The following is a 10,592-nucleotide window of genomic DNA, read 5'->3' as shown; positions in this document are numbered from 1 at the left end:
GACGCCAGACTCAAATGTGGATGTGAACAAAGTAAGCGTCACTTTTTGGCTTATCTCTCCGTTTCCATGGAAACAGTGTCGAGAAAAAAGGGTCGCATTCCTTCTTAATTGGGAAGGATCACTCCATTTTCACGTGAAAAGTGTTTGAGATGAGATCAATCATGGGATGGGAAATAAAAATAAATAGGCCACTCAAGGGTACCCATCATTCTTTCGTGTCAAGAAATAGATTTAATCTTTACTAAAATGATCGTCGTTCTTCGAGTAAGGCCCTCCATTCTGAGGTACCGTGCATAAGGATGGTCATGGAATTTGGGGAAAAGGTATCACATTAATTTGAGCATATTTAGGCATCAATGAAGACATTTCCCTGGGTTTAAGGAAATTTTGAAAATATACAAAATGCTTAATGCACGCCCCCCACAGAGTTTGGCGTGTTGTCGCTCCATGATGACTGATAAGAAAGGGAAACATTTTAGATCTGCGAGGGCAATTTTTCTTGTCTAACCTTGAAAATCCTGACCTTTATTTTTTACGGATATAAAAATGTAGCAAGTGCGTGCAAGGAATGGCGGATGAAAAAAAAAATGTACAGATTTCGAAAAAAGGTTCAGGTAAAAAATTCCCGAAACAGGTGGAACATTGGTTTTTGATGTCTCGTACATTTCCATCCCAAGGAAATATATATGTAAGTTGTTCATCTGAAATAAGACATGACGCCACAGCTTGCAAGGCCATTTTTCTGTATTAATTGGGTAATTAGGGAAACTTTTTGCAGGATGGGCATCGTGCGTGATGAAGAATATGGCTTTTATGGAGTCTTAATTGATCTCACTGTTATTTTTGTAATGCGGTACACTGTTAAAAATCTGGTATTATCAGGCAAGTATAGATTTCTCGGTATTTAAGTTGGTACATATTAAAATTATTCCGGCCCGTACAAATTTACTACATGTATGGTAAAACATTTATACCCAGCTACTTTTTGCTACACTGTCGGTACATCTTTTCAATAACACTTTGCCGGAATGAATACGGATTGGTATTATTTTAATACTGAATTTCTCAATATGTATTTTACTTCGGATACAAATTTTCCTAAAATCTGTATCAATGTTTCAGCACTGCATAGTATGACAAATGAACTCAATTTCATACATAAGAAAATTCAGTATCAAACAAGATTAATAACCTTTCAGGTATAAGCATGCGTCTTTAATCGTGGAAAAATATTAAGTAAATTAAATTTGTAGCACATCATATCGATTTCGACTATTTAAAAATACCAAAAATTCAGCAAAAACGTAGTCAAAAAAGTGGCTATGGACCGGCAGAGTATCGATCTCTGTACCTCTCACATGCTAAGCGAGCGCTCTACCATCTGAGCTACGGGCCCTTCTTAAAAACTCAGTTGGACGAGGCTCCATTTATTTCTAACGTGTAGAAACGCATGTATATCAAATCAATTCATTAATAAATATTTAGAAAGTCAATATTTGAATGATAAATCGTTAACAATGCAGTTTGAACTTGGGTGTGGTGCCATTGTTGTTGCGAAAAAATTGCATTGTTAACAAGACCAGTGCGTGAGTGAGGAGAGAGAGATGCCTATGCACACTTGTTCATTGAGGTAGATACTGGTTTTGTTGAGCTGCATGTGCATAAAATGTATGCAATGCATGTATCCACTTTTTGATACCACTGCAAAATTCGCTGGTTCAGAATAACTATACATTTGCACAATTAAATATGTACATCCCTTTGTGTCTTGAATGTGCATTATGCCTTAAAAATGGAAGGAAAAATGTATGTATCCATGCATGCGTATTTGTATGTAAACTCTTAAAAATAATGTCACCCTTTTAAAAAGTACGTACGGGCTAAATTCAAAATTAAGCAACCTATACAAATTCCAGGGTAAGGTTAACTTGATAAAGACCAAAGTTTGCTCGGGATTTAGTATAGTTTGCTTAATGTACGTGGAATTGAGAGTACATTTACAAGATCAACACTACTTTTTTGTTGTACATTGTTAGGTGGGAAATATAGGCTTCTGAATGCACATATATAGTCGACATGTGTTCATATAGGTATGCCAATAAGTAAACACATGTGCTACATGCAGATGTGCATGTTTAAATATGTATGTACATATGTACGTGGATGTCAAATTAGGCGTGCTCACGTCAAACGTCTTTGTAAGTTATTTAGTGAACACAGCGATATAAAAATATTTATGCTCATTTATTTGCAATATAGATTTCCTGAAAAAGGTGAAAATCCCGTAAATTGTTTGAAATTCAGTGAATTTCGCCAAACTTAAAGCCACATATGGTGTCATATTAAATTTGCAAGATTTGAGTTCGCCATGCGAAAGTGAGTATGCCCATTATTTAATTGTTTAAAACGGTTCTACAACATTCTTCACAAGTGTTTTACTAAAGCAAACAGAAGCTGGTTTATTACTTTTGCAAATATGACTTATCTACATACAAATTTGGTTTGATTTACACAGATTTAAGCACCTTACTTTATTAAGCAGTAGTTTTATTAAAAACTGTAATACACATGTCACCAAAAATGCTAAATAAAATCTTTCTCATTTTTACATAACAATTTAAACGATGCTGTTATATTGATTGCATATGTATGCACCCTTAAAAATCCGGTATTGAAATAATACCAAGTAATATTCGCATATTAGTCTACCATACATAAGTATTTAAGGCCTTGTGGTATCAGTCCGGTGTTAAAGTTTTCCCATATCGATAACAAATTTGACGGCCCGGTATAATTTCCATACCAAACGGTGGCTCGGTAATACCAAAAAATTAATACGTTCTTCCAGTTTTACCGGGGAATCCAACCCCATCCTATGTTTGTAGGTGATTTAGCTGGTGGACTACTGTCTGGAATCTATTCGTTAAATTAGACAAACTTAAAAATTGATATTTACAAGTTTCATAAATATTCCAAATATTTCCACACATAAATTCCATACCCAGGGGCGTTGTGGTCTATAGCACTGGAACTCATGAACAATCTGGATACCTGAAAATGATTCAACCTCAAATTAAAATCGGGAAATTAAATAGAACGTGGTATAAATTTCTGATTAAGTGGAGAGAAATTTTAGTACATAGAACCGAAGCTCTTAAGTACCAAATCGTTACCACACTTGGTAATGTATATTTACATATATAATAGTGTACATATCTATATTGGTTGGCAACAATTTTGTCACCAACTAATTTTCTCAATCAGTTTCATACATAAATACATACATACATAAGCACTTACGTATTCCGGTGCAAACTCTGGCACAGTGAAGGTAACAGTGATTTCTGTAAGTGACTCCGTCTGAGCCACAAACGGGTCGAATTCGCCAGGCCGGGCAACGACAATCTTGTTCGCATGGAGAGTTCGAAATCTAATGATAAAATCATAATGTAGGTCACGCAGGAGGTGTACATCTTTACCACACTCTTAAAAATAATGTTCCCATTTTGAAAAATAAATGTATAAATTCTAAATTCTGAAGTCGTAAGAAAACTTTACTCTGTATCAAATTAACATTGCTTTGGATTTATTTAGCATAGTTTATTTACCTAATTTAGAATTTAGAGTTCATCTTCTTTTTAAAAGGGTGACACTATTTTTAAAAGTGTATTTAATAACACATTACCAAAATCGGCCAGTGATATTGATCCGACCATAATTGTTTCCCATTTCGTGTCGGAATAAGCTTCCATCCATCCAATCTTACTGTTGTTCTCGATTTTGGACCTAACTTATCTCTGAGAAGGAGACTTTGGCTGGATTCAAGGAGGAGGATGCACGTTATAAGTGCAATTGTCACTTTATTCCACATGCTAATCATCGTTCAAATTAATGTTATACTTATTAACACGAAATCACATGTACAAATTTAAATATTTAATTAATACGAATATGTAAAATTTTCAGTTATGTATAACTTTACTCTGGAACGAAGTATATTAAATTTTAATAATTACTATTGTAAATAATTGGAATAGAAAATTTTTTGCATGCTTCGTGTTCAGCTGAAGTACAACATTTTATCTTCTCAAGATAAAACCTTGTTGACAGCTTGGTTCTAGGTCAGTAAATGTTTGGATGTATGTACAATTGTAAAGTTTGAGGTACATAACCATAACCCAGTTTTAAACTCGCAATTTATTTATGTAGGTACTGCTTATGTACAAAGATAAAAGAAGAATTTGTCATCATACAATATGTTTGAATAAAATTAATTGGTGCAGGTTTACGTATATTATTTACACTTGTGTATGCAAATTCATACAGATTTAGCTAAGGTGAATTTGAAATGTTTGATTAGTTGCACTTTTTCGGCATTTTTTACATGTTTTCCACCTTTCCTAGTTAAGGGTTTATGCACACCGAAGTGTACATAAATAATTTGCTACCGCTTGATATTAAAATTATACCAGTGATGTAGTTTTGTCGCGTAAAGTTATGATGAAAATACTGATGCGTCAGGATTCAAACAAAGTATTGTGAAGACCTTGAAACTACTCATCGAAATATTGTATTGCATTAAATACAATGAATTTTATTGAGTTGCATTTTATGTATAATTTAAATATTTACACGTCCTTCCCAAACCATCCAATACATGCATTAGGCCATCAAGTACATCTACGGGCCACACCTCCTGTGACATGAATCGGTGCACCACTGGCTTCAAAAGTGGGCCGCATTAATTCCACCAGGCCTGGATCCTATTTAAACAAATTATAAAACTGAATTATGTAAGAAACATTACATAGATAATTCCCGAATTTAATTTTTTATGGGCATACCATAAAAACATAATTTTCATTCCCAGAAATCTTAATGCTCTTAAATCCTTTCCCGTATCGGATGAGGTCTGGAATTCGGGGAGAAAAGTCGTCATATTTTATTTCAGCGTCTACGAAGTGGACACGTTTAATGCCTGAAATGAATAAATGATCATTGATAAAGATATTTTCGCCATTTTAAGCAAGCTTGTTACCCTTCCAATTTTCCATGTTTTTAACGATTTCCACCAACACGGAGGATTCTTCAACCCTATGAACAACAACGTTGGCCTCTTTCAGGTCCCACATTGCCAACGGTTCCAATATGTTGTTAATATTTTGTATTAAATTTCCGCCACATGACCAAAGAGTGAAATCAAATTTCTTCACGGCTGGGAATAACTGCACAACCGTTTTACCGAACTCGCCAGGTGAGTTAAGCGACCAGGTGACGTTTACATATTGAACTCCTCGGTGTCGTTGCCACAGATTTGAATAGATCGAATTTCCATAACCGCTTTTGGAAAAGGTTAGATTTTTTAGTTTGGGGAGATGAGTCTCGTCCAGGAAATTGCGGATTCTAACAAGCTATGCGGCAAAACCGCTGAAAATTTCTATTTTTTCATACCAAATATGAGTTATGGATTTTAATTTTAGAAATCGCGCCATATCTTAAAAACCAAGGCTTATTTCGAAAAAGTCAATCAGTCGAGGGCACTAGCCGGGACCTTCCCCAATACGATCCCGTTTAGTTTAGGTTACCAAAATGTATCGTCTAGGCTGTAGCTCAGTGGAGAAATTGGTAGCCGAAATTGCAAAATTTTTCGGAAATTTGAACTTACCGCCTGTACCTAGCATTATTTCGAAAAAATTTTCGAGTAAATATTATAGATAATGCGGTTATGAACATATTTGCTATTACATACAACTTTGTGTTATGCACCCAATTCATTCAGCGAAACATTTATGATTTCGAAACCGAAAAATCGGTTTTTATTGAATTTCTTGAAAATGGTTCAAGATACCATGAATTAGAAAAAAGTCATTTTAAAACTTTTCGAGAGGCATCTAATGCACTTTACGGCATCTCTTTACGCCCAACCGTTTTTTTGTACGAGCCCCCGACATTTCCCATAAGAGTGCCTGACAACATACTATATGTTCCACATATAGCGCCAAATGTCTCAGGTTGCCCCGACATTTGAGCTTATGGTGGAAAAAATAGAAAAAGGTCCATGCAATAAATGGTGATCGAGGTAAGTTCCGACATCACAGGAGGATTAAGATTCTCGGCCTGCAAATTATTTAACAAATACATATGTACATATGTACGTATTTTTTAGTGATGGAAGCTTTTGTCAAGCTGCAATTTAAATTTAGATTAAGGGCAATCCATGTATTACGTCATCAAAAATTTTCGGTATTAGCACCAACCCTTAAAACGTAATTAAGAAGTAGGAAATTGTAACCTACGACAGATAAGAAGACCTAAACCACCCATCCAGTAAAATGATGACGTAATATATCGACGTGCCCTTAGATTTTTTTTCTAAATGTACATATACATGCCTACCTAAATTTATGTCGAAATGCAAGAAATGTAACAAAGTACTAGCACCTTATAGCGGAAATCCAAATAATTAGGCGTATCTGTTGCGCAAGGAGTTACGCTTCTTTCTCGCATTTATTTCATTTCCTTCGGCCCTAGTGCGGTGCCAGAAGTGTGGAAAATGTGATAGAAGTCATACCCTAATTACGATTTTACCCTTACCAAGTCAATATTTTCGTTCCCTATGTAGCCAAATTTCAACTCGGTCAAGGAATCCTTAACCTGTGCCAATATGTTTGCCAGAATGGTCAAGTCAAGTTTAGTGGGAGCAGAATGAGACCAGTGATGGAAACGAAATTCCAAGACCTCCAGTTTTTTGGACCGTTCCAAATTCGGGTAGAATATTCCCGTGATGTCCAACGAGGTCAAGTTGGGTGCGGAATCGATCAGTATTTGGAAGAAGGTTTCATACACGGGTAAGATCTCCTGTTTAGCATCTGGGCAAGTGAATTTGATTGACGTTAAATTAGCTTGAATCGGAAGTTTTGGATACTCTTGAACTGGATCTTCATCCTGCAGGATTCTTGCTTTTTCTGAAATGCTGATGGAAACGTGTTGAATGCTTGTGATCTTTAGGACTGCTATCCATTTCAGGAAACTGACGGCGAATTGCTTCTGGCTTACGAAAAACAACTTTATTTCGCGGATAACTTGAGATATGTCCTGGGTCTGGGTCATCATTTGGGTGAAAATGTTGAAACGATTGTCCGTTGGAATTAAGCTTTGACGGTGGTCCGAAATTAAAAGACATTGTTTCAGTTTATCGTTCACGGAAGTAATGGCATTTCCGGCATTTCGAGGCATTTCGTTGATCGAAGCATTTCGAAACATTTCGTGTATCGAACCATTTCGAACCATTTCGTACAGGTTTGCCGGGTCAAAGGGGAAAACCTTGTTTACGTTGAGGAAGGTCGACCTTCCTAATAAACTGGCAGCTACATCGTCCCACTCACGGCACACGAGACGAGACGTTTTCAAATCGGAGAGGCTGAGTTTACTGAAGATATGCTCAAGAATCTGGTAGAAATGCATTAGATTATTTGATTGGAATTAAGCTAAATTTAGAAGTTATGTACGTACCACCGGATTCGTCAAGGCTTCCATCATGTCAATGATGATGGATTTGTCGTCCACAACTTTCGGAATAACAGTAACAAATAAATATGTCTGAAATAATTCAAGTTATGCACATGAGACCAACATTATACAGACAATGTATGTAAGATATTAATTAAACTTTATAGAACCTTGTAAAGAAATGGATAAAAAGTTGATACTGGGTAGATTTCTATCTCTCAAATTCAAAGTATAAATGTATGTATTAGCTTTTGCAGGTATGCGTATATTGGAAGATAATGCGCACAACAAAGCTAAAAGATAAGTATGTACATACACATATATGCCACCATTATCTTTTTTATGATTACCCATATTATCTGTGTATTTACAACGGAAAGTCATCATGGACTTTGACAGTTGTTTGTCCGTTTTTTATCAGGCAACTTCAAGCATTAATTTACACTATTAAAAAATAGTGTAATATTATTTAATATTATTATGTTCAGGATGAGTTGTGCCAACTTTATAAAAATAAAAACACCAAGGAAAAAAATTCCTTGAGGTAGGTCACTTTTGGGATTTGAGGTCGAAAGATCATACCTTTGACCTAGTCATCAATTTTCGAAATTTGGAGTCCTATCTCATCAGAAATGCGATTAACTATAACCCTAGAAAATTTCAAATTGTTATCTCACCAATTTTTTGAGCTATCACTGTGTCAATGTTTGGCGATGACTTTTGCAGGGCAGTGTAATATATGTATTATGCTTACAATACGATGACGCCAGCGGTCTCACTCCGATTTTGATGAAACTGCGATAATTATGTAGCATACTTACTTAGTGGGGGCGGGCTAAGTGTTAATAGCTAAAAACTTTAAAACCGTTGCAGATAATGAAAATCTGATAAGTGCATTGGATTGCTCGAGCGATTTTACATAAATAACATATCAGTTTTTGACCACTTGAAAAGCAGATTAGCATGGAAAATATTGAAAGGAAGTAGGTGGCAATAATTTGTCACTATAAAAATGGAAAGAGAAATGGCGAATTTTAAAAGTGTGGCAGGAATCGAAGGAGCCGTATAATTTAGCCTAACAGCCTATAGAAAGGTTCATGGGGACCGGATCGACTAAGAACATTCGAAGAATTTTTTTTTGAAAGCCTGCAAGGACCACACCCATCGTGAAATGGCTGAAAAATAGAATCCGAAGAAATTCACGATATTCCAACGCGAAAAAGCCTCACAGCCGACACTGCTGATGCAGATTATCCAATGAGTACTCAAACTGAACCTTAGGCTTAAGGCTCTGAAATGTTGTACTTGCCACCTCCTGAGCATTCCCATAACGAAAACCCTACTACAGAAATGAAGGGATCTCCTCAAGCGGTACGCGACAAAAAAGTGAAGAGGATTCTGTTTACAGATGAGGATATTTTCACATCGGAAGAATCTTTTAACAAACGTGTTCACCTAATTTACACACAATCGGTCAAAGACATCCCCCAATATAGACAAAGGGTCAAAAAGTCACATTATCCAGGTTTTGTCATGGTCTTGGCAGGTGGTAGCAAATAGGGGCAATTCCTCTACATTTTGTCGAAAATGAAGGGAAGAGGGGGGATTAAATTTCTTGAAATATGTTTTTGAGTCCGTGGTACCTCCCCTAAGTGAAATTCAATTCAACGGAATCGATGGGACCTCTCAGCAGGACTTGGCACGAGCTTTAGTGCAGAAAATGACCCAAGCGTGTTTGAAAAAAACAAATTCCGGAATTTTTCTCCACTTTAAGATTGTCATCCTCCCTGATGGATTTAAATCCCTGGAATATGAAATGTGGTCACACTTAGGGGCAGAGGTGTGGTCTAAGCCTCATAAAAGTGTAGAGGCCTGAAAAAAATTTTTGACCACAGAATGGAACACCTTGTCCAGGAATCAGTGCGTGCTTCTGCGAAGGACTGCAGGCGGCTTCTTCAGCGCTGCATTTATGCTGGCGGAGGAAATTTCGAAAACTAAAGATTGTTTTCTACTCAGAAATTAACTGGCTTTCCAATAAAACTAACTAGAACCTTGTAGCACAAAAACTGTTGAAGCTATGGCGTTTCAATCTATTAACACTTAGCCTGCCCCCACTAAGTACATAAATAATTGAACACATGTTTCGGGATTTTTCATAATGCTCAGTTTGAACAAAGTTATGATGGTATAAGTGGCCGAAAATTCGCATTTTTCTCGAAGTTTTTCTTTTTTTGTTTTTGAGGGAGAAAAATGCGAATTTTCGGCCACTTATACCATCATAACTTTGTTCAAACTTAGCATTATGAAAAATCCCGAAACATGTGTTCAATTATTTATGTAAGTATGCTACATAATTATCGCAGTTTCATCAAAATCGGAGCGAGACCGCTGGCGTCATCGCATAGTTAGTGCTCGCAATGTAACACATGTATAACATATTCCTGACTGCCATCATTGTAATTTGTCTCACATTGATTTTAAAATTTCTTAATTAAAATATTGTGCCAAAAATAGATACTATTGATAAAATACTTAGTACTATTCAGAAATACACAGGGTCATGAATTACTCTCAATAAGATGACACTAGTGGTTTTGATAAACACTGGGATCTTCACATAATTATAATTATGTATAATTGTGTGGCTTCATATAAATAATTAAACACATGTGTCGGGACTTTATACAATGCTCATTTTACATTTTTATTTTAAAATTAACACAAATATTGTCATATTCTGGGTTGAACCTGATTCCAAAACTAGATATTTCGCCTTGTTTTTGACCTGCAATGAAATCATGCTTGAAAAAAGTTATATTGCATATTCCGATTTGCCGAGTCAAGGATAGTAACTATTATAGCTAATTGAGAATCGATGATTGAGTGTATCCATCGACAACTCTTGAGAAAACACCCCATCTGACATAGTTTTACAAACTTCACACGGTCCCCTAGCGTTGAGGGGGGGTTGTAAATGACTTGACCTTTAATGAACTCTAAATTGTCACCAGGTTATGCAAAACTAATTTTTGAAACATTTTTGGAATCTCGGATAAATTCAGGATGAAATGGTACAAGCTTGA

The 10,592-nt window shown here is 35.9% G+C and overlaps 2 protein-coding genes across 2 annotated transcripts; both read right to left on the bottom strand.

The window, feature by feature from the left end:
• Nucleotides 1-2,431: 2,431 nt before the first annotated feature.
• LOC110855593 lies at nt 2,432-4,103 on the bottom strand. Its single transcript, XM_022104001.2, has 4 exons — nt 3,686-4,103; nt 3,301-3,430; nt 3,002-3,051; nt 2,432-2,916 (listed from the first exon to the last, which is right to left on the bottom strand). Exons 1-4 carry the CDS (start codon nt 3,878-3,880, stop codon nt 2,851-2,853), a joined length of 441 nt encoding a protein of 146 aa, XP_021959693.2. The 5' UTR covers nt 3,881-4,103; the 3' UTR covers nt 2,432-2,850.
• Nucleotides 4,104-4,554: 451 nt separating this feature from the next.
• On the bottom strand, nt 4,555-7,788 carry LOC110855623. The gene is made up of 7 exons (XM_035856357.1): nt 7,680-7,788; nt 7,513-7,599; nt 6,595-7,449; nt 6,051-6,117; nt 5,039-5,407; nt 4,845-4,978; nt 4,555-4,763 (listed from the first exon to the last, which is right to left on the bottom strand). The coding sequence occupies exons 2-7, from the start codon at nt 7,537-7,539 to the stop codon at nt 4,671-4,673; spliced, it is 1,545 nt and encodes a 514-aa protein (XP_035712250.1). The 5' UTR covers nt 7,540-7,599; nt 7,680-7,788; the 3' UTR covers nt 4,555-4,670.
• Nucleotides 7,789-10,592: the final 2,804 nt, after the last annotated feature.

This window comes from Folsomia candida, unplaced genomic scaffold, assembly GCF_002217175.1.
Source record: "Folsomia candida strain VU population unplaced genomic scaffold, ASM221717v1 Fcan01_Sc013, whole genome shotgun sequence".
NCBI lineage: Eukaryota > Metazoa > Arthropoda > Collembola > Entomobryomorpha > Isotomidae > Folsomia > Folsomia candida.
Note: the sequence above shows the minus strand (reverse complement) of the source record. Positions and strands in the feature narration are given on the sequence as shown.

Excerpts from the sequence above, each read along its gene's own strand:
- LOC110855623 (XM_035856357.1), bottom strand. The coding sequence starts at position 7,539 with ATGATGGAAGCCTTGACGAATCCGGTG. Across the intron at positions 7,450-7,512 it reads AAGCCTTGACGAATCCGGTG|ATTCTTGAGCATATCTTCAG; the intron begins GTACGTACATAA and ends CATTTCTACCAG. Across the intron at positions 4,979-5,038 it reads AAACATGGAAAATTGGAAGG|GCATTAAACGTGTCCACTTC; the intron begins GTAACAAGCTTG and ends TATTCATTTCAG.
- LOC110855593 (XM_022104001.2), bottom strand. The coding sequence starts at position 3,880 with ATGATTAGCATGTGGAATAAAGTGACAATTGCACTTATAACGTGCATC. Across the intron at positions 3,052-3,300 it reads CAGAGTTTGCACCGGAATAC|GTATCCAGATTGTTCATGAG; the intron begins GTAAGTGCTTAT and ends AATCATTTTCAG. Across the intron at positions 2,917-3,001 it reads ATAGACCACAACGCCCCTGG|ATTCCAGACAGTAGTCCACC; the intron begins GTATGGAATTTA and ends TTTAACGAATAG.